Source organism: Otolemur garnettii, unplaced genomic scaffold, assembly GCF_000181295.1.
Source record: "Otolemur garnettii isolate 467f Iridium unplaced genomic scaffold, OtoGar3 scaffold00097, whole genome shotgun sequence".
Taxonomy (NCBI): Eukaryota; Metazoa; Chordata; class Mammalia; order Primates; family Galagidae; genus Otolemur; species Otolemur garnettii.
The window spans coordinates 7,454,314-7,477,575 of record NW_003852492.1 but is presented as its reverse complement, the minus strand read 5'-3'; the positions used below and the strand labels follow the sequence as shown (position 1 = coordinate 7,477,575).

At 43.0% G+C, this 23,262-nt stretch overlaps 1 protein-coding gene and 1 pseudogene across 1 annotated transcript in view; one reads left to right on the top strand and one right to left on the bottom strand.

Moving 5' to 3' along the window:
* Window positions 1-6,704: 6,704 nt before the first annotated feature.
* The window catches only part of LOC100960707 (beta-galactosidase-1-like protein 3), a 32,792-nt gene continuing 16,234 nt past the window's right edge, over window positions 6,705-23,262 (bottom strand). Inside the window, exons 10-20 of the mRNA XM_023516776.1 lie at window positions 17,008-17,092; window positions 15,090-15,227; window positions 14,434-14,514; window positions 13,624-13,730; window positions 12,363-12,503; window positions 11,979-12,050; window positions 11,432-11,510; window positions 10,702-10,789; window positions 10,289-10,400; window positions 7,148-7,264; window positions 6,705-7,037 (exon numbers count right to left, since the gene is read on the bottom strand). Coding sequence (XP_023372544.1) covers window positions 6,972-7,037; window positions 7,148-7,264; window positions 10,289-10,400; window positions 10,702-10,789; window positions 11,432-11,510; window positions 11,979-12,050; window positions 12,363-12,503; window positions 13,624-13,730; window positions 14,434-14,514; window positions 15,090-15,227; window positions 17,008-17,092 — 1,086 coding nt within the window. The 3' untranslated portion in view covers window positions 6,705-6,971. The remainder of the gene's footprint in view (window positions 7,038-7,147; window positions 7,265-10,288; window positions 10,401-10,701; window positions 10,790-11,431; window positions 11,511-11,978; window positions 12,051-12,362; window positions 12,504-13,623; window positions 13,731-14,433; window positions 14,515-15,089; window positions 15,228-17,007; window positions 17,093-23,262) is intronic.
* Window positions 20,058-20,726, top strand: LOC100953169 (annotated as a pseudogene).

Here is a 23,262-nt window from a genome sequence, read left to right as displayed (position 1 = left end):
CAGGAGACTCGCTTGAGCCCAGGAGTTGGAGGTTGCTGTGAGCTTTGATGCCACAGCACTCTACCCAGGGGGACAGCTTGAGGCTCTGCCTCAAAGAAAAAAAAAAAAAAACAAATAGTGGGCGGGATGCACAAAGATGCACAGGGAGGAATAAAAACCACAGTCATTCTGAATCAGTACTGTGGAGTCCTACAAGAAAAATAGCCAATCTCATTGGCTATTCACATGTTTATAGATGAGTTTTGCAGTCATTCACATGACATTTTTACAGGGCATGGTGTTAATGCTTTAAATGCAGTACATCTGAATTTTTGACGGATTTAAAACATTTGACCAAATCTTAAAAGTTCTGAGGATAGAGGGAGGAGGTGGGGATGAGTAAATTCACACCTATTGGGTGCAGCGCACACTATTTGGGTAAAGGGCATGCTTATAACTTTGCCTCAGTCTGTACAAAAACAAAGTATCCAAAACACGTGTACCCCCTCATATGCTGAATTTTTAGTTCAAGTTATGAGGCTAAGATGCATAAGGCGTCTTCTGTAAAAGTAGTCACTAGACTCCTGCTCCTTGCTTCCTCCCCACAGACAGCCCTCCCCGCCCACCCTCCACTCAGGAGGAGCAAAGTCTACTTAGGCTGCTACCTACCAGGGTCCTTGAGCAAAAAATGTAAGAATGGGGGGAATTCCTGGGAATAAATAGGCAATTTGAACTCTAGACAAAAAGAAAATAGAAAGACCTGGAATGGAGATTTTGACCTTGGAAAAGAAAAAGGGAAGATAGATCTAAGTTAAGAAAAGTAGACAAGTCTCCTGAGCCAGAAAGGTACGGTAGTGAGACTATAAGGGGCCTGTGTACAGCCTGTAGGGATTAACTGAACTTGACCTTTGGCCCTGATAGTCTAAACATATCGCTTTTCATCCTCAGGCTTTGGAAAGCCATATAGCCAAAGATCTAATTCGACGACACTTTCTTTACTAAAAAAAAAGTCTCTAGTACTTGGGAGGTCAAGGCACATGGATCACCTGAGCTCAGAAGTTTGAGACCAACCTGAGCAAGAGAGAGACCCCCATCTCTACTAAAAACAGAAAAACTAGACAGGCATTGTGGTGGGTGCCTGTAATCCCAGCTACTCGGTAGGTTGAGGCAAGAGGATTGCTTGAGCCCAAGAGTTTGAGGTTGCTGTGAGTTATGACGCCAGGACACTCTACCCAGGGCTATGGAATGAGACTCTGTCTCAAAAAAAAAAAAAAAAATAGTTGACAAGCCTTTAACGGCCGTGTAGTATATGCTGAACATTGTTTTAGGTGCTTAGGACACATCAGTGTACAAAACAAAGATCCTTTCCTTTTGAAACTTATATTCTAGCTGGAGACGAAAGATAACAAAAATTAGCACAATGAACAAATAAATTGCATTTTCAAAGATAATAAAGACCATCGCAGAGTAGATGAAGGAGGGAGGATTAGGAGTACAGTGCAGAGGGGCCTACACAGAGGAGGTCTCACGGGGAAGATGTTAACTGAGCTAAGAGCTGAAGGTGCTGTGAGTTAGCCATGCACGCTGCTCCCTGGATGAAGCACTGCCCAAGCAGAGAGAACAGCTAGTACAAAGGCCCGCAGCAAGGAGCACAACCTGAAGGCAAGCAGATCAGCATGGGAGGAGAAGGGTGAGAATGCAGAATTAAATTGGAGCCATGACAGGCTGTGGACATGACATTGGTTATGCCTTAGGAGTATCACTCTGCTGCTGTGGGGAGAGTCTGCAGGAGCGGGCACAAGTGGCAGAAAGGAGCCAGTGAGGAGGTGATTGCAGTAATAGGTGTGAGAGCAGGTGCTGGATCAGGGAAGGAGGTGTGACAAGTGTTGGATATCTGGAAATATTTGGAAAGCAAAGGCAAGAGGACTGTTGCTATTGATGGATTGTTTGTGAAACGAGAGAAATAAAGAGGGCTCAAGAATGACTCCGATGTGTGGGACGTGAGAAAGCAGAAGGCCTGGAGTTGCTGTGACCTGAGGTGGGGAAGGCTGCGGGGTGTCAGGGAGGGAGATGAGGTCTCAGGGATGTCAGTAGCCCAGCTTGGGTTCACTGCCGTAGTGATGTCCAGGAAATGCCCAGTGGGTATTTCAGGAGGCTGTAGAATCAACAAGGCTGACAATTTAGGAACTGACAGAGTTGGATGACATCACCACTGAGCGGCGTGTGGACAGAGGAGAGGACGAAGGATAAGCCCTGGGCCCCATAACAAGAGAAAAGAAAAGGAACCAGAAGCCGGATGAGGAGGAGCAGCTCGGAGTGGGGAAGAAAACGCACACAGTGGGGTGTCCCAAATTCTAGCAGAGAAAAGCCACTGAGAAGGAAGCAGGATGGACTGTGTTCAGTGCTGTCAAGGCCATGTTAAAGAAAGACTGAGACTTGGCCAGTGGACTTAGTATGTGGCAGATATAGGTGAGCTGGACACAGTCTGGGCGTAGCTGGGGTCACAGCGATTGGGAAGCCTCCTGGACGGGGCTGAAAAAGGGCGAGCGCAGAGGAATCTAAGACAGGGAACAGTGATCACTCACCCAAGGATGCCTGCTAGAGAGGGAGCCCATAAGTAGGATGGTAGCTGGGGGCAAAAAAGTCTGTTTTCAGAAATGAGTCTGTTTTCATTTCTGTTTAGGTGGGAGGAACCACAGTGTGCTTGTATGCTGATAGTGACCTTGATCAGTAAACAGTAAAAACCAGCAGGTGAGAGAGACTGTGAAGAATTTCTAGTGAACCCCTGGAGCAGGTGAAGTGGAGGGGACCTGGTAACCAAGTGAGATAATTTCAGGGAAGGGTAGAGCCACATTAGAAGAAGAAGGGTGGTCTTGGGTCACACGTGAAATACACAAACACTAAGGAAAGCTGATAAGTGAAAAAGAAAGGTCTGTGCATAATTTTCATGATATCGGCCACAACAGATAAGCAAAAAAGTCCTCGTGCGATAATCTTAATTATGCGGCGGCCTGTTCAGTAGGTTTTTTAATTTTCAGATTAAAATTTAAATGAGGGTACAATTAGGTTACAAAGTTTGGGTTTGTTAGGTACAGTCCCCTCCCCCAGGGGTGTGCCTGTTAGGGAGAGCACACCAAGCCCCCTCCTCCCTCTCCTCCCAACTTGAATCAAGTTGAGTTTGTCTCTCGTGTGGACACATACTAATTCATCTACTGGCTTCATGTTAGTACTGAATACACTGGATACTTTACTTTTCCATTCTTATGATGCTTTACTGAAGAGAATGTTCTCCAACTCTATCTAGGTTAACATGAAAGTTGTAAAGTCTCCATCTATTTTATGGCTGAATAGTAGTCCATGGTGTACATACCACAGTGTATTAATCCAATCAGGGGGTGATGGGCCAGAGAGCCTTTCTAAATCCTCAAGCAGATTCCAAGTTTGTGATCACTAATTCAGAAAATGTACATATTTAAGTAATAAAACATCTTCGGGTTTTGTTTTTTTTTTTTGAGACAGAGCCTCAAGCTGTCCCCCTGGGTAGAGTGCTATGGCTTCACTGCTCACAGCAACCTCCAACTCCTGGGCTCAAGCGAGTCTCCTGCCTCAGCCTCCCAAGTAGCTGGGACCACTGGCACCTGCCACAACGCCCGGCTATTTTTTGGTTGCAGCCATTATTGTTGTTGGGCGGGTCCGGGCTGGGTTCGAACCTGCCACCTTAGATGTATGTGGCTGGCGCCTTAGCCACTTGAGCCACAGGCACCGAGCCCATCTTCGGGGTTTTTAAAAATATTTTTTCCTATAAAAATAAAAGAAAGGTGGGCAATGTAAAACTAGTGACATATTTGTCATTGAGAAACTAAAGCACCAATATCTGGTTCCATGGAAGTGGCTGCAATTCTCACTGAGTTCTCAAGGTGCCCATCAGATATTTTGGTTCTAATTTTACTCATAATGTGTTTCATTCTTGAAAATAGTGGCTCACAAATGTAGCTGCTGCCTAAAAGCGATGCGAATAAGGTGTGATTGTGAAGTGAGGGATGTTTATCTCTGGGAAGATAAGACACGTAAAAGTCCAAAAGAGACACGATCACATTTTTCTTCAAGTTGAATGTCAGATTACACAGCTATAGGCATTCTACTTGAAAATTGACCGGTGACATATTTATGTCAAGTGAAAACGGAGTTCCAAATCGCACCAATGTATTGGTTACATTCTCAGAAATCTTGGAATCTGTTTTGAAATTCTTTTATCAAATCAAAAGGCAAGGCTGCGCTCACGTATTTCCCACTGTTCTCAGGACTTGGTTTAGCCAGTATGTCGAAAGGTATAGAGTTGTTTGCCTTAGCTTGAGCTTGCCATAATTTCAGTTTCAGCTAGAAAGCTGTTATGGTTTGAAACATTGTTAATAAATTGGTTTTCACCTTGAAGACACGTTTAACTCATTTAAATGAGCAGTTAAATCCACTAAAAATGCTAAATCTGTAAACCGGCTTTCATCATCAAGTTCTGGCACAAATTTGGTTTTTGATACCACAAACAACTTAATAACATGTTGAAAATCATAAAATCTTCTCAACCCTTGGCCCGCCTTAGCTATTTTACTTCCAAAAAGTAAATGATGTCACTCTAGTCGGCATCAATATTTTTAAAGAATTCCTGGAATTGCTTGGGGTTCAATCCTTCAGCCTTTATGAAATTCACAATCCTGGCGATGCTTTGCATGACATTATTCATTCTTAAAGCTTTTGTGCATAAATGTTCTTGATGTACTATGCAATGATACTTCATCAAATGTGAGTTTGGGGTGGCAATTACATCATCTATTAATTTTATAAGTCCCTCTTTTACCTACCATCACTGGGGCACCATCAGTCACCAACTATACCAGATATGTTGACCAGGGACAAAGACAATCGCTTTAACTTGTTTTTTACTGACACATATAAATCTGTTAATTAAGTTGGGTCTTTTAATGGCACTAAAGAAGCCATTTCTTCAGTGACATTATATTCATCATCAACGCTGCTAATAAAAATGGCAAGTTGATGCTTATTTATAACATCAGTTATGTTTATATTCTACACCTAGTAAATTTCACATGTACCCTTGTAAGATGCACCATAGGGATGTCTTAACACAATAACTAAGAAAATGCCGCGAAGGCTATGCTAACCAGTTCGATGAAAACATTTCAAATTGTATATGAAGCCAGCACACTGTACCCCAGGATTGCATTAATGTACACAGCTATGATTTAATTTAAAAACCATCAGTGATGTCATCCATCACTAAATTTAAAATTGGCAGCTTTACTCTCCAAATGCCTTTCGATAGATCTGCCGGTTTCTTCAATTCACCTGGCCATGGTCTGGTGAGACAGAGTGATTTTAGAAACAGCCCCTTTTTATTCAGGTCACATTGTATCTGCCACGTTTTCTGTCCATTGCTTCAGGAACCTCCAATGCCCCCAAACAGCCATGATACAGAATGAGTCGACTTCTCCAACATACATCCAGAAGATACAACAAACTACAAACTCCTGAAAACATTTTGTGCAGGGTTAATTCTCTTATGGAACATTGAGAGAGGCTGCTTCAGAACATCCTTCAGCGTGGATCTTTTCATGACAAACTCTCTTGGCTTTTGTCTATCTAAAAGTTTGGTTTCTTACGGTTGCTCTTTTTGAAAGACAGTATTGCTGCAAGCTTTTTTCTGTAAGTACACTGAAAACATTGTCTTCTGGGTAGCACTTTGGCATTGATATTTGGAAAAGTATGACACAGGTGCAAGCTGAGGGAGAATAGCAAAGGGGAGTGAAACAGAGAGACATGTTCAAACACCTCTCTGAACCTCGGTTTTTCCTTCTGTAAAATGGGTACGTGCATGGCTGTAGTTATGTTTAGTGTACGTCACACATGAAATGTAATATTTACTCATGATCGTCATGATTATTTGTTCTGTTTTCCAGCCCTTCCCTGCAGTTTCCACAGACTTCATAGGTTTGAGCCTGGAGCCCCAGAGAATAAAGTTTTAGGTAGGAATTGTGGAGGTGCATGACAGAATTCTCTTTCAGTGAGATAGCCATTCAGATCAGCGGGAGAGAAGATAATCAGAAAAGAAAACTCCTCTTCCCTTTGGACACTGGATTAGATGCTACAATCCTTGAAGGCCCTAGGCCTATATTAACACAGTGAGAAGATTTTGTACTATTGCACTGGTTCATATGTTTTGTTTATAAGAATATGGTTTGTTTCCAAGGGTGCCGTTTGAGAAGACTGGTTGGAATATTTTTGCACAGGGGGCTAATCTCACTAACACCTGCCTGCTAATCAGCAGTATCCTTGACTATACCCAGATAGCTGAGGAATAAGAACACACAGAGGACTCTGGGCCAGGCTTTGCCATCACACATGTCAGAAGCAAACAAGCCAATTTCAGCTCATTCTCTGATTGGATGTGACCTCCCGAGTCACCTTGGAGACACACACTCAGCTTCAGGGATATGCCTAAAGACATCGCTCATTGCTCGCTGCTCTTTCCTGCTCCCCCACACACACATATACACACACAGACCATGAGTCTTCCAATCAGCACATGTCATACTCTCCCTGGCACAGGTCAGCAGGGCCGTTACTCTGCCCCCGGCTAGAACCTCTCCCTTCCTCCCAATTGCATATGGGAAGCAGAAGTAAGATTTATTTTTATTTTATTCATATCTGGATAAAGGATTAGAGAAAAAGAATCTGATAAAGATCAAGCATTTAACTAGATAAACAAGTCATTAAGGATTTTGAAGACTTTTTAAAGCCTTTTTAAAGGCACCGTGTTGCTATCTGTTAAAATATGCAACCGCTCGTCTGTTGATGGTTTGAGTTTTCACATTTTTGCTGTTATAAGCAACATTGTACCTGATGGTCTTAAATCCTCTTCCTCAAAATCAACTTATAAATGAACTCTCACAATCCAAGAAATAGGTTAGAACAGCGTTTTATAGCATGGGCTTGTCTGTAGATTGGATGTCTGAGCCACTCATTATCTTCTCAAACACGATGATCTGGGACAGAAAGAGAAGGGGGACAAGAGGAAGGCAGAGCCTCATCAGCCCAGGAGGAGAACGACGCTGAAATTTTATGAGATCTCAAGGCAGAAGTCGGGGTTACTCACCTCGTTGTCTTCTGGATGAAGCCAGGTACCAGGAAGGTAAAGTGTTCTCTGAGGCCCAATATTCCAGTACCGCCCAAGGTTCTGTCCATTGATGAACACAAATCCATAATGCCAGTTCTGGAAGGAATGGCGACTTGAGACAGAGGAACACTGGCAAGATAAAACCTAAGGCACTTGGGGAGGGCCAGCAAGACTGAGGTGATTCTGTCACTCAACGCGGAAGCAAGTGTAGAATGGAATATTTTCTGGAACTTCCATCCTGCTGTCTACTAATGGAATGAATGGGACTAAGCCTTTAATAGTGCTACTACTATTATTCCTGCCTGTGATAGTGCTAATACTATTATTCCTGCCATGTTATATATTTTTTTCTTTTCTTTTTTTTTTTTTTTTGAGACAGGAGCCTCAAGCTGTCCCCCTGGGTAGAGTGCCGTGGCATCTCAGCTCACAGCAACCTCCAACTCCTGGGCTCAAGCGAGTCTCCTGCCTCAGCCTCCCAAGTAGCTGGGACCACAGGCACCGGCCACAACGCCTGGCTATTTTTTGGTTGCAGCCGTCATTGTTGTTTGGCGGACCCGGGCTGGATTCGAACCCGCCACCTTGGGTGTACATGGCTGGTGCCTTAGCCACTTGAGCCACAGGCACCAAGCCATGTTGTATTTTTTTAAAAACAGGTCTTCTGCTTCCAGAAATAAATACTAGATAATAGAGATGAACACTACTATTGACCACAGCTATAAAAGATATTCAATTTTTTTAAATCGACTTGCAATATAATGAAGAATTGTAGGGTCAAGAGTTAGGAAAAGAAAATGGAGAGGTGAGGATACAACCAGGCAGGTTTTCTGCTAGAGGCCTTTGCTTAGCCAAGGATGCAGCAAAATGTAAAACATGAAATCGGCAAATTAAAGTACAAAGATTGCTGGGTTGGATTTTAAATAAAGCTGTTATGTGCTATGCATAAGAAACAGTGCAAAAATAAAAACACTGGAAAAAGGTAAAACATAGAAACTCTAAAAGAAAGGCACGATAGCTCTGTTAAGATCAGAAAAAGGAGACTTTAAGGTCAGCATTATTTGGCGGGACCTCACCTAATGTGCGTGATGCAATGGTACACTTCAAAGCTATTAAGAAATGAGTGTAATTGTGATGGGTGTGTTACTCAGTTCAATGTAAGCATTTCACATTGTATAGCGCAGCAGTACCCTGAACCCCATAAACGCATCAATGTACAAAGTTATGATCTAATAAAAAATATTGAAAAAATTAAAAATTTTTTTAATTTTTTTAAAAAGGTAAGCATTATTAGAGATAAAAAACATTTCATGATAATAAAATTCTTAATTTACCATGAATGTGTATATCATATGCAGGAAAACTAAGTACAGATATGAAGCAAAATAAACAAAATTGACAGAATAATAAGGAGAAATAAATTCATAACTGTAGTGAAAATTTCCATATAACTTTTTAATAGCTGATAGACAAAGCAACTAAAAATCAATAAAGACAGAAAATATTTGAAACAAGATGATGAACCAGATTGAACTCTTTGACATTGATCTACCATCTATAGTATAAGTATGACGGCCTTAAACCTTAGCACCAAAGCCTGACAAAGTGTCTCCGTCGTGATCATAAACATGAAAGAAGCCTTAACTTAATCATTTATCAGAGACAAACACTGGAAGGAATCCAAATGTCTATCTTTAAATAAATTATGGACTATTCATTGAAGGCAAAATATGCGTAAACACACACACATAAGAGAAAATGAACTCATCACTCCAACATCAACAAATGGCTGAATAGAATGTTGAATGAACAAAGCCACATTGAAAAGAATTCATGCCGTGTCATTCAATTATATAAAGTCAAACAGGAGTCCCTGTCCTAGAGTGTTAGAAGCCAAGATAGTAGTTGCCACGGAGGAGAAAGGAGTCAGGAATTGGGAGGGGTGCTAACAATATTCTTCCATCTCAATGATAATTAGATGATGTTCACTTTGTGATAATCTGTTAATTTGTACATTCACCTTTTGTGCTTTTATGCTGTCTATGCGTGTTTATATTAAAAATTAAAAGAGTCGTTTGATGGAAGTGTTTCGGATTGTGTGTGAAAACTCCACACTGTACCCCAGAAGTGCACTAATGTATATAGTTACCATTCAATAAAAAATAAATTAAAATAAAAAGAGTCAAAAGTTAAAACTAACCTGTCACCATCACCCCCAAGAAAGCAAGTTGCAGAATAAAATTTATCATTTAATCCCATGAGTGTAAAAAATAATTGACTGTGTTTAGGCAAAATTATATATAAAACACACAAATTGGGTGGTGCCTGTGGCTCAGTGGGTGGGGCGCTGGCCCCATATACTGAGGGTGACGGGTTCGAACCCGGCCCTGGCCAAACTGCAACAAGAACATAGCTGGGCGTTGTGGCAGGCACCTGTGGTCCCAGCTGCCTGGGAGGCTGAGGCAGGAGAATCGCCTGAGCCCAGGAGTTGGAGGTTGCTGTGAGCTGTGTGACGCTACAGCACTCTACCAGGCAATAAACTGAGCAATAAAGGCAATAAACTGAGACTCTGTCTCTACAAAATAAATAAATAAATAAATCACACAAATTGTTGACACATTTAGCCCTGAGAAGGAAAGGACTGGAATGGGGGTGGGTCTGAAGGAGAATGTCCACCCTCTGCTACCTACATCTTGTTACTGCCTGAATTTTCCCATGGTGTTTTGATGTGTTACTTTCTAAACAATAATACATTAGGAAGATTGAGAAATGTCGAGAGGCTTGATGTGAGGTGAGGAAGATGAGGACATGGAGAAAGGGAAGTATTCCTGCCAGGAACACTATGGCTTTGCTCCAGGACTCTTTAAAAATAAAATAGATGCTTGAGATCAGGAGTTCAAGACCAGCCAGAGGAAGAGCGAGACCCCCATCTCTACTAAAAAAGGGGAAAAAATTAGCCAGGTGGCTAGGCAGGAGGATAGATTGGACCCAGGCATCTGAGGTTGCTGTGAGCTAGGCTGACAGAGCAGAGCTCTAGCTGGAGCTACAGAGTGAGACTCTGTCTTAAGTTTTAGAAAAAAAAACTCGTACTTGTAACCCCAGAGCAGCAGAAGGCGTCTCACTTACCTGCAGCCTCAGAAAGGTGTCCTTGGGAGAAGAGCCAGCTTTCAAGGTACCACGGTAAAAGGCAGGGCCCAGATATCTCAGTGGGACAGGCCTCCAGGTGGCAGAGCGGAGCCTGAAAGAAAGGCCCAGCTGTCAGGGACAGGAAAACCTCTCCCAACTCTGGTCCCAGTGTTGATCCCTGTACCCCTAACCTGGATTCTGTTTCAGAGAGATGTATTAGACTCAAGTATTAATGTTAGCATCGAATCCGGGAGACTTGTTCTAGGATTTTAGTCCTGATTCCAAAGCACCTGATAACCTTGAAAAACACTTCAATTCTCTGAATCTTGGGCTCTTATCTACAAAGTGAAGGGTTTCAAAGCTCTGTGTTCCCAGATCACTCAAAGTGCCCACTGGAGCAGGTGTGAGCCTACCTCTCAAAGAAGCTCGTTTTCATCTCCAGGGAATAGATAGTAAAATTCTCCAGGGTAATGTTATTGATGGTCACAGATCCAGTTAATCCTGCAGATGGGAGGCAGGAAAGAGAATTTGAATGAGGACTGGACATTCTCCAGCATCTGGGGCAAAGAAATACAGGCAAACATACGCTTTGCAACAGCAAGTTTTTCTAACCTGTCATGACTGAGGTTTCTTGCTGTGTTTCCATACTACCAAGAAAATGTCCCTCTTAGATGACAAAACACAAATGTAGTCCGGCAAGGGGGAGGGGAGAGGAGGGAGGGGACGGGCAGGATCTCCCTAATGTGCACGATGTGAGGGGGTCCAGCACGCGCCATGAGTGAAGGGCTCGACTACAACTTGAACTTGACCTTAGAACTGAAAACAATGTAACCTAAAATTTTGTACCCTCGTATTAATTTGAAATAAAAAATAATAAAATCAAATAAAAATTCCCTGTTTAGTTTGAAACTTTCCCTGAAATTCCCCCCAAAAGAGGCTGGGTCCGGCTTCAGGATAAGCCAGCACCCACCAGAGATGTTCTACTTTCCTGCCCTGAACGGAAGGCAGGACAAGGGATAGGAAAGGAGACTTTGGTGCTGGGACGCCTTTATTCCTTTGCTGACGGAGGCATTTTCCCTCCCGACCTCAGCACAGCCCCAGTCTTAGGTTCCAAGTAAGCTGTGTCTCAGGCCCAGAGCTCACCTTTCTGCTCATTCTGCATTTTCCAGGAATAATTGATTCGTCCTTGATTCTCCACCAGGATCCTCAGAAGCTGACAGTCCTGCTCAGGACAGACCAGTTCACAGAGACATGACCATGCAGGGCTCTTATTCCAGAACCCACTTTTTCCTTGGAGGCTCAGACAGAAAGACAAGCAAATGGGAGAAAAGGGAGGTCCCGAGCCCAGCAGGCCCCCTGTCTTCCTATCCGCACTCAGGCTGCCCTTTCTCCTGTTGATCCTATCAGGAAAGGCAGAGAGATGCAGCTGTGCCTTTAAGCCGAGATCTAAACAGGGGCTGAGGCTGACTTGGAGCTTAATGAGGAGTTCCACTCCCACCCTCCCTGAGCGAGCACCAGGACTGGGAGCCGCAGTTCTGCCTCCATCCCTGCATCCACCTGGCATGGCCCTAAGTGAGGAACAGGCAGGAGAGAGCAGTGGTGGAGAAAGTGTGAGATCTGTGTCAGGACAGGTTGTGTTTGCACTTGAGTGGGAAGGCCAAGGCATCATCCGAACTCAGGAATTACATACCCTGAATTGAGGAATGCGCAGACCCCGAACAGCCTCGTTCAAAAATCCTATAATTGTCTCATTCAAAAATACCTGCAACAGAAGAGCAGGCGTCAGACTGCTCAGTTCACCTGAAGAAAGGGAGAGGGGAGGCTGTGGTTCCTATTGGGGAGGCCGTTATGAAGGCGGGGACTAGCCCTGGTGCTCACAGATGGCTAAAAGCTGCCTAGGGGACCCCAGCAGAGTTTAAACTACGATAAAGCTTAACTTTTCATTCCTAATGCTTCCCGCGTAGTAGGTGCTTCAAAATATTATCAAACAGGAACAGGAGCCAGGGACAAACTGCTTCTCTAAGTCAGGCTAATGGTTTTTGCGTGCCACCGGGGACAGCCTACGGACACCTACCTCTGCTATGTCGTGAGCATGAGCCCAGAGGAAGCCTCCAGAGCAGATGCGGGTCTCATAAAGGACGAACCCATAGGACTGACCACTCCCATTGTTTATAGGAAGATTCTCCATGTTGACTGGTTGATTCAATTTGACCGGCTATGAGGAACACATGGTAGGAACAGAAGTCAAAGTGATGAGAAGTCAGAAACGTCATCCTAACTTTCTGCTCATTTTGCATTTTCTTTTTTCTTTAGAGACAGAGTCTCACTTTATTGCACTCAGTAGAGTGCTGTGCCATCACAGCTCACAGCAACCTCCAGCTCTTGGGCTTAGGCGATTCTCTTGCCTCAGCCTCCCAAGTAGCTGCGACTACAGGCGTCCGCCATAACGCCCGGCTATTTTTGTTGCAGTTTGGCCGGGGCCGGGTTCGAACCCACCACCCTCGTATATGGGGCCGGTGCCCTACTCACTGAGTCACAGGCGCCGCCCCATTTTGCATTTTCTAGGAAAATGTGTATGGTCTCCTCTCTTTGTGTGGCCTCACATAATGATCCCCAAGCGTTCTTTGAACGGGAATAATAAAACAGATGCTATGAGACAGAGCTCCTGCATTTTAGATCTCCACTGACCAGGCAGCCCGGGGGGACCAGGAGAGCACAGTGAGGAGGGAACAATTGCTCTAATCGCTAAGAACTGATCTTTCAGAGTGAATGAAGTGTATTCTCAAAGAGCCGAAGTTGAGTGTTGAACTGAGCACTGAGCAAACGTTTATTTAGCATCTGCAATGAACCAGTCGCTATTTTTCATTTAAAACAGAAATAGTGGAAGTGAAACCCACACGAATTCGAGAGTTCCAGCTTCAAATAGCTTTCATACTTTCTCCAAAATGGGACAGGTAATCTAATTTTAAAGGGGCAGCAGTGATGTCTCAGCTGCTGGTGGAGGGAAGACAGAAGCTCAGTGTCACGGGTTCCTAACTCAGCGGCTATTCCTGGCTGATCTTGTGTGGCTCACACAGACCCAAACAACAGCTTTCACCAGATGGGTCCATCTGCGTTGGGGATAGGATCCTCTCATATCCCACCCTCCTCCCCTATACACACTGATTTTTCAAGTTCAATGCCCCTCGCCGACTACCCAGAAGGGGCTGGTGGTTCTAAGTTTGGACAAAATGCAGAAGACTAGCAGTCATACTACCCAATAAAAAGTTCCTTGCCAGAATCTCCCCTCCATCTCTCCATGGCCACACTGACTCCTCTTCTCAAGCAGGGCTCACCTCATTTAAGTAAGAGAGGACATCCCACAGCGGCAAGTAGAGCGATGGCTTCACAGGAGGATACACAGCAGGGAGGGTAGGTTTCGGTAAACTGGGCAGGGGTGTTACTGCAATGAATACGGTCACAGGGTGAGAAGCGCCTACAATGACCACTGCCTTCCCTAAGCCTCCCCACCCCCATACTCAGTAACTGAGTATTTTTCAGTGGCTTTCCTTGCCTCCCAGAGCCAACAAGACAAATGGCTCCTACCCTGGGGCATGGGTGTGCTTCTCTAAGAGTGATGGTCATAGGCAATAAGCAAGTTGAAGCCCTTTTGCATCCACACACACGGGTAGACACAGAGCCCGCTGAGGGGTGATGGCCACACAGTAAGAGCTCTTTGGGAACAAGGATTGTGCCACATCTTTAGGCAATGCTGGTGCTCACAAGTGTCTAGCCCTTAATAGATGCTTACCTAACTTCATTAAAAAAAAAAACAAAACAATTAAACATGATAATTTTGGCTTTTGTATTTGGGGTTACTACGCCATACATGATACTAAGAGCTTTACCAAAAGCAACTTACTTATGCTTCACAATCATCACAGGAGACCAGTATCATTACCTTCATGATTCAATGAAGAAATTGCAACATAAAGGGCTTAGAAATGCTTTAAAAAAAAGAAAACCTCATGCAAATTTTCAGTGGGAAACCCTAGAGCTTGATTAAGCTACAGGCACGAGGGGAATCTCTGCCTTCCTCACTTTTCGGCAGGATGGAGATGCCCCAGGAGGAGCATGACCCCTCAGAGTAAGCGGCTGCTGCATACCTGAGACATTTTCAAGGAGTTTTCGGAGCTTGAAGTACTTTTCCGTGTAATCTCCTGCCTCTGTCAGCACAGCGTCATAGTCTGCAAGACACCAGACTGTCACAGGCCACGCAGTCCCCCACAGTAGCCCTGTTTCCCTGCCTCTGGCATGAAGTGGGGGGCAAGGGCCCCCAAGAGTGAGAAGGGAGGAAGACACCTCTCCCAGCCTCTGCTCCATGCCAGGTTGGGCTGTGCGCATGGGACACCCATCTGGGAACATCACCCACAACCCTTTCTGGGGACACTGGGCTCCTCCCTCCATTCACTTTCCAGTGGCATCTCTTTCTTTCCTCAGTCCTGACTGCCTAGCTGTGCCCGCCTGTGCCTCACAGCCATGACCACTTGCTTCCTGCCCCCCTCAGAGGTTCAGTCAAGGGGTCAGTGGACCAGAGAGTGACATGGCCCTCCAAGGCCTGGAAAGCCCCGCCTGCTCAGTGGCAGTCGCCTGGGGTAGTGTGAACACCACAGAAGATAGGAAATTAGATCCCAGAGTCCTCAGTTAGTGCTCAGCACAGGTTACAGGTCAAGACGCAGCGATGCCAGGACCCCCGTGGGAGTCGCGCCTATGAACCCGCAGCCCCTGCTGGAGGGCCGCAGACACCCCAGCACACACTTGCCGTAGCTGGTGACAACACTGACGTGCCTCCCCATATACGAGGCCCCGTTCATGAAGCCAAAGTTGGTTCCTCCATGGAACATGTATAAGTTGAAGGAGATCTCGTGTTTGATGAGTTTAGACACATTGTACTCAAGGTCTATAGGACGGAAAGAGGAGGAGGACACGGAGGCAATTACAAATTAAGTTGAGAAGGAAGTGGCTGGTGAAATCTTATCTCCAGCCCCCACCCCACGATCAATCGCATTAAGTCCTCACTAAACATCATTCCTAGGGTCTTAGGAAACTGATTTTTAAGCAAAATGACACACAGCAAGTCTTCATATAATGATGTTTCCTTCAATGTATCAATCAGCACAACAATAAGGAAAATAAATATTGGTTGTGTTGTATCTCATGTCACTTAAAGCCTAAGAACCCTTATGCAACTTCAACATCTAAATTTCATTAAATTTTTTGGAATTAGAAAAATAGGGCGTATATCCTTATTACTTACTACCTTTTAGTAAGATGCCTCTGGGGAGTGGCTTAGAACCACAGCAATAGACAAGTGGCTCTTTCCAACCCTGAGCGCAGAGACTGTGATTTGTCCATCTTGTTTCAGCACATACAATGTCTACAAAATACCCTCCACCTGTTGGCCACCACTCTGTAAAATTTTATAACGACTATTTTGTAAATAAAGGTACGTTTAGCTACAACTTCTCGTTTCCCCTCTGTATGCCAAGTTCACGGGCAACCTTTGGGACACCCAATCTCTCTAAGAAATATGGCATGATGCCTGACACAGAAGACACCAGAAAGCTGTATTGGGCGGCAGTGATGCTGGTATTACTGCTGGCCGTGTTATCATTGATGGTGGTGGTGGTTGTAGATGTGATTCATCTTGTTTCTTTTCCTGTTTTTTCAGTAACTAAGTATTTTTTCAGTGGTTTTCCTACATATACACGTGAGCTTGTTTCCATAACAGAAAACACATTTAGTATGTTATAACAGAAAATACATTTAGTAGCAACACACTTTTATCACGTAAACAACTGCCAGGCATCGTTCTGAGAGGCTCCATCTAACCCTCAGAACAACTCTGTGGTTTCGTGATAATCCCCTCTCTTGGATGAGGATGCTGAGATTTAGAAGTGAAGACCACCTGCTCAGGTCATGTGGCCAGTGCCGCAGAGCTGGAATTAAAACATTCCCCTCTTCGGCCACAGGATCCACGCCCTCAGCCACCAGTGTCTGTGGTTTCTGGATCATTATTCCCATGTAGTTGACAACTCCATAGAAAAAGGCTTGTGCATGGGCGGCACCTGTGGCTCAAAAGGGTAGGGTGCCAGTCCCGTATGCTGGAGGTGGTGGGTTCAAACCCAGCCCCAGCCAAAAACTGCAAAAAAAAAAAAAAAAGAAAGAAAGAAAGAAAGAAAGAAAGAAAAGAAAGAAGGAAAAGAAAAGAAAAGAAAATGCCTGTTTAAAAGGGATGGTGGCACTACACTGATCTCTGTAAAAATAAAATAAAAAATAAAAGGCCTGTGCATTCTCCAGAGGTGATTATGACTTTCAGCACTGCCTTTTTCAGAGGTGGTCTGTTTTCTGAGGAACTTCTGTAACGAAATTACCTTTTCTGGGCAGGTCTCTCCTCTGTCTTTTCTATCATTACACCTGTTTGCTTGCTTCAAAGTACCTGTCAGATGCGGAACTATACATTGATTGTATGAGTAATACTTCTCAATGATCTGTTGACTCCACTAAATTATAAGCTGGGGGGGGGGGACCATGGAAGTTTTATTCCTCTGCGTGTCCTCAGGGGCCACTAAGTGCTCGTACTTAACAGGGGTTGAGAGAATGAATATTTGGGGCTGAGTAGTGAATTAGTTAGTAGAGAACTGCGTGTGTAGCCCCAGGACTCACAGCTGGATACTCACTGTCCGCATTTGTAATGTGGTGGCTCTCTCCCCACCTGTCAAACCAGCCGACCCAGAATTCCATGATCAGAAGTGGCTTACCTCTCTAAAACAAACCAAATCAAATACTAAGTCTGACAAGAAACCAAAAAACAACATCAGAAAAACTGAATATAACATAGGAGAACTTGAGGGACTCATGTTTTTCCTCCTTTCCATCCAAAATCCTTTACCTGCTCCTGCCCCACCACCCATTACACCTTAGCCATCCTCCATAGCTCTGGTTCCTCCGCTCCTGAACACCTATGGTCTCCAGACCCCTAGCTTTATGTGCCTCCCTGCTCCACCTGGAAAGCACCATCAGAAAGTTCAATCCTGTCTTAATCAAGGCTGGTGTTGAAAGAATCCATTTTGGACACACAAGGACCTCATGCAGAAATGGGGGCTCAGACACTGCTGGCAAGGACAGATCTCAGCCCAAATCCAGACCTGAGCCCAACTGTCAGCCACCGTGTCATACGGTCTGTCAAATGTATTGTTCATTTTCTATACACCTGTATTGAATTCTATTCTACTTCATCGGTGCCCTTTAAAATGGTGCCCCTATTCATTTCCTCCTTACAACTGTTTCTTCCTCTGTATGTTTTTGTTAATTGAACAATAGGGTTTACAAAATTCTTAAGTGTTGTCACATCTTTATGGATTATACCTTTTATTTATGTTAAATAATTATCCCATTGAAACGGGTAAAAAGTATTGAACTTTTACTTTGTGCCGGGCACAGATGGGAGTACTTCATTTAATCCTTTTTGTGTAACAACCCCATGAGGTAGATACTGTCAGTTCTTATTTTACAAATGAAGAAACTGAGGTTAGTTCACATGTCCAGGTTCACTCAGCTGGAAAGTGCTCGAGCTGAGATGTGAAGTATGCCAACCTAGCTCCAAGAATCCGTGCTCTTAAACCGTTATATTAACACTACATTGCCTCTGGATTACCAACGACTTGTTATCAAAAGCTAGAAGAAAACATACAAGAGCAATACATGTCTCAAAACTTTCTAAATTAATTTTTGCCTAAAAATGCAGACATTTCTTTTAATATTTGTATTTTGGGTGACTAAACGGTCAGCTGCCACAGATACCTGCAGCCACTTCTAGCTCAGCATTTTCAAGGCTGCCAAATAATGAAGGTTCTTTTTTGTAAAGGGAGCATCTCCCCACAGCAGATCCAGCTGCTGTTGTGCCCAGAATGTTAAAGTGGACGAGGATGGCTGAGCTCCCCTTGCATCTCAAGTCTGCATTCCTCATCGCAATCCAGGAGTCCACCAGCATCCGGCTATGATCTGAAATGGCCACACTCTATATACTTCTTTTAGCTGATCTCAGGGGTTGGATACAATGTTTTCCAACTCCCATGTCCTCTTCTGTCTTTGTGTAATCCCTTGTTTCCTGCATCTTCCAAACCCTTCCAGGGAAAAGAGTGAATGGAAAATACTCTGACTCTCCAAATGTCTGACTCCCAACACAATTAATATTGAGACGGAGTATATAATTCTAAATTGGAAATTGACTCATTCTTAAAAATTTAGAGACAGTCTGTCGCTTCCTATTATCCAATGTCAATATTTCACAATCCTATGCCATTCTAATTCTTTCTGCTTAATATGTAAGCCTATGGATTTTCTCTCTGTGGGATGCTAACTGCACATTAGGTGGGGTTTTTTATCATTTACTGTTTGAAGGACACTCTTAATCTAGACATATTTATATACTTCAGTTAAAGGAAATTCTCACGTTAGTTATTTATAATTTCCTTTCCTTCAAGTTATTCATCTTTTCTTTTTGTAACTACTATTAATAAGATATCAGGCCTCCTAAAATGATTCTATAAGATATTTATCTTTGTGTCTTATATTTTGTGTCTATTCTATTTCTAGGAAATTTTAACAACTTTACCTTCTAACACATATATTTAATTTTTAATTTCAAAACTTAGATTTTAATATCAAAGTGTTCCTTTTGGCTCTCTAATGATGTCTTTTTCTTAATATCCCATACTGGTCTCATGCATAATAATCTTTTTCATGTCTCTAGGGTTATTAATGATTCTTTTTGATACTGTGTTCTGTTTCTCAAATTAACTCTTATGCTCCCCGATTTCCATTTTCTTCTTTATTGGTAGTTTAATTACCTTTCTCTTTGTGACATTTTATTAAAATTATACAAATTCTTGATTCTCTATTTTTACTTAGAAGACTGACATCTGGTGTTAAAAAGGTCCTATGCTCCTGGTGGGCTTGATATTCACCACTCAGAAATCCTAAAAATAAAAATGAGGAATGAGAAAAAGAAACATAAACACCGTCTAAGAGACATCTGTAAGTTTACAACATAAATTAAGAGAGAGGAATGCCAACGTAATGAACATCTATGAGGGGATCAAAAGATGTAGAGTTTGGATGCCTATTAGCAGGAAGAGTATGGTGCTAGTGCAGCCTGTGTGAGCAATCCTGCAATCTATCCTGACTCACTGGGAGAATGAGCAAAGGGAAAAGAATCCATCCCTACTTTCAACACTAAACACATTGTTAGGCTGAATACAGTTACAGCTCTCTTTCACAGTAACTTCACTTAAGTATTCGAGCCAATAAGAACTAATCTCAACCAAAGGTTAAGTAATAATAATGAAAAGGGAACAAGAAAAGAATCGATTAGAAGTTGCAACCAAAAAAAGAAGGTTAAAAAAAAAAAAACAGGAAAGTAAATTAGAAGAGAAACACCAAACTCTTTCCGTAGTACAGGTCAAAATTGTGGCCCCCAAAATATTGATATAAAGTCAAAAATCTCAATGAAACAATCACCTCTATAAATTGAAAGCATACAAAAAAATTCAAAGTGCTCAAGGAAGACGTGATAAGAAATCATAAGAAGCTAAAGTATGACCCAGAAGGGTTTTTTTAAATGAAAGAAAAAAGAAGGCGTCAGAAAAAGGCGCCCGGCACCTGCGTGACGTCATCTCTGCGCCATCCTTCTCCTTCGCGCAGAATTTTCCCAGCGTTGCCCTGAGCTATGCCGAAAGTAGTGTCGCGATCGGTCGTCTGCTCCGACACCCGGGACCGGGAGGAGTATGACGACGGCGAGAAGCCCCTCCATGTCTACTACTGTTTGTGCGGCCAGATGGTCCTGGTGCTGGACTGTCCGTTAGAGAAGTTACCCATGAGGCCGCGGGACCGGGCCCGTGTGATTGATGCTGCCAAACACGCCCACAAGTTTTGTAACACAGAAGAGGAGGAGACTGTGTATCTTCGGAGGCCTGAAGGCATTGAACGGCAGTACAGGAAGAAGTGCGCCAAGTGTGGACTGCCACTCTTCTACCAGACCCAGCCAAAGAATGCTCCCGTGACCTTCATTGTGGATGGAGCAGTAGTCAAGTTCGGCCAGGGTTTTGGGAAGACGAATATATATACTCAGAAACAAGAGCCTCCTAAGAAGGTGATGATGACCAAACGAACTAAAGACATGGGCAAGTTCAGCTCTGTCACTGTGTCAACCATTGATGAAGAGGAAGAGGAGATTGAGGCTAGAGAAGTTGCTGACTCATATGCACAGAATGCCAAAGTGATTGAAAAACAGTTGGAGCGCAGAGGCGTGAGCAAGAGGCGACTGCAAGAGCTGGCTGAACTCGAAGCCAAGAAAGCAAAAATGAAGGGAACTTTGATAGACAACCAGTTCAAATGATCAGCACCTTTCTCTGAGCCCGTTTAAGAGGTAAGCATTTAGATGAGGAAGAAAAGTAACTTCTTGATTACATGGACTGATTCCTTTTTATGCCCCAGCAGAAGGCTTTATGTTGCTTCCCATTGATTCTCCTACATTTAGTGAGATCTGTAGCTGAGTCCATTTGACCTGCCTCCTGGATGATGGATCTTTCTAAATCTTTTCTGAATATAGGTTTTCTGAACTAAAAAAAAAAAAAAAGAAGAAGAAGAAGTCAAAACTGGAAGCAGCTAAAATGTAAAGGTAGTGAAGAATAAACACAAATAAAAATAAGCAGAAAGAAGAAAGGATTAGAGAGAAATAGACAAGAAAGATATGAAAGGAAAAGACAAAAGACATTTTACATCACTAATAACTTATGTCCCCAAGGAAAATGAATCAAATAAAGTTTTAAATATATTCAAAGATATAACAGAAGACTCACAATTTCCAGTAGTGATGCTATAAGTTATTTGGAGCAATCCTGTCACTGAGGACAAGAAACTATGTGGGACACAGACACACATGGAGGAAAGATCATGTGAGGATGTAGGGAGGAGCAGATGGCCACATAACAAGCCAAGGAGAGAGTCCTTGATCTCAGATGTTTAGCTTCAGAATTATAAGAGAACACATTTCTGCTGTTTCAGCAACCACTTGTGATCCTTTGTCGAGGCAGCCCTAGTAAATAACATTGCTTCGTTCCTGGTACTGGTTGAGGAAACAGATCAGTGCCCACTGCCAGATCTTCTCCCAGCCTTGTCTCCCATAAGAAACAAAGACTTAATCTGCAGAGAAGAGCACAAAAGCTGTGTCCTTTGGGCACTGGTAGAACACCAATGCGTCTAGGAAAAGGGAACAGGGAGAAAAGCACTAACCTTAGAAAGGAGAGAAAGTACAGGGTAGGATTAGAACTGCCAAGAGAAGAGGCAGAGGCGCTCCTCTAGAAGCCACATCCCTCAGACCCAGAGACAGTCTGAGACTGAGCTTTCTTCTGAACACCAGAGAATAACTAACTTCCTCCCTCCCCATCAAGCTAACCACAGTGGACAAAAAGTAACACCTAATATGGCTGAGAGGCCGATAAGAGACAGATCCTCTACAGGGCACAAGGCAGATCCACAGGGGAATACAGACCTAGAGGAAATAACCTCTGCCAAGCCAGCACCCACCCAGAAACAAGGCATCACTAGAGAAATGTGAAGCCTACGGTGTATGGAGAAAACACAGCAACAAGAAACCTCAAATCCAGCCCAACTTCTGACTAGATGAACAAAAAGTCCCACGTCAAAGGCCTAGCAGAAAGAAAGGCATGCTGATCTACAAGACAGTATCTCTGTCCTATCGAGCATGGTCAGATTTTTCGGATGAGACATACAAAAAGGCAAGAAAAAGTCATGTTTGGAAGAGATAAAGCAATCTTCAGAAACAGACTCAGCTATGACACTGATGTTGTAACCATCAAATGGAGAATAACTATAATTACTATGTTGGAAGCTATAAAATATTCTCTAAAACTAATTATCTGTTCTTGCATCTCTCTTAACTGTCATGTATTATCATTTTATGTATCACTGGATTCAACTTGTTCATATTTTTCTTGAGAATTTTTACTTCCATTCTTATGAGAGGTATTGGTCTTCAGTTTTTGTTTTCTTGAAATGTATTTATTTAGTTATGAAATTAGAATAATGTTGGCCTCATAAAATGAGTTTGGAGGTATTCTGTTCTTTTCCATTTTCTGAAATTGTTAGTATTTCTTAATGTTTGCTAAGTTTCACCAGTGAAACCAAGCCACAGATCCAAGAATCTCAGTGAACATCAAGCAGAATAAATTGTAAGAAATAAACCACATCTCAGCATGTTATACTCAAACTTCTGAAAACTAAATATCAAGAGAAAATTCTAAAGGCAGCCAGTGGAAAAAAACCAAAACAAAGATAAGAATCAATACAGCTTTTTTTTTTTTTTTTGAGACAGTCTCACTATGTCGCCCTGGGTAGAGTGCTGTGGCATCACAGCTCACAGCAACTTCAAACTCTTGGGCTTAAGCAATTCTATTGCCTTAGCCTCCCGAGTAGCTGGGATTACAGGTGTCTGCCACAACACCTAGCTATTTTTTGGTTGCAGTTGTCATTGTTGTTTAACAGGCCCAGGCCGGGCTCAAATCAACCACCTGGATGTATGTGGCCAGGGCCTTACTCACTGAGCTATGGGTACCAAGCCCAATACAGACTTTTCATCGGAAACCATAGAAGCAAACGAGACAATGGCGAGACATCTTGAAAATGAAGAATTAGGAAGATACTGTTAGATGATCTTAATACTACCTGGGGATCACTTTAGTATTTGAAGGTACTTTTATATTAATTTAAAATTCATATTTTTAATTCTAGGGCAACAACTGCAATTTTTAAAAGTGATGTAAGTAGTCAGCAGAGTAGATACAATGAAGTCATGATACCCTCAATGAATCCCCAACAATAAAAAAAATTCAAATTAGAAATATTAAAAATAA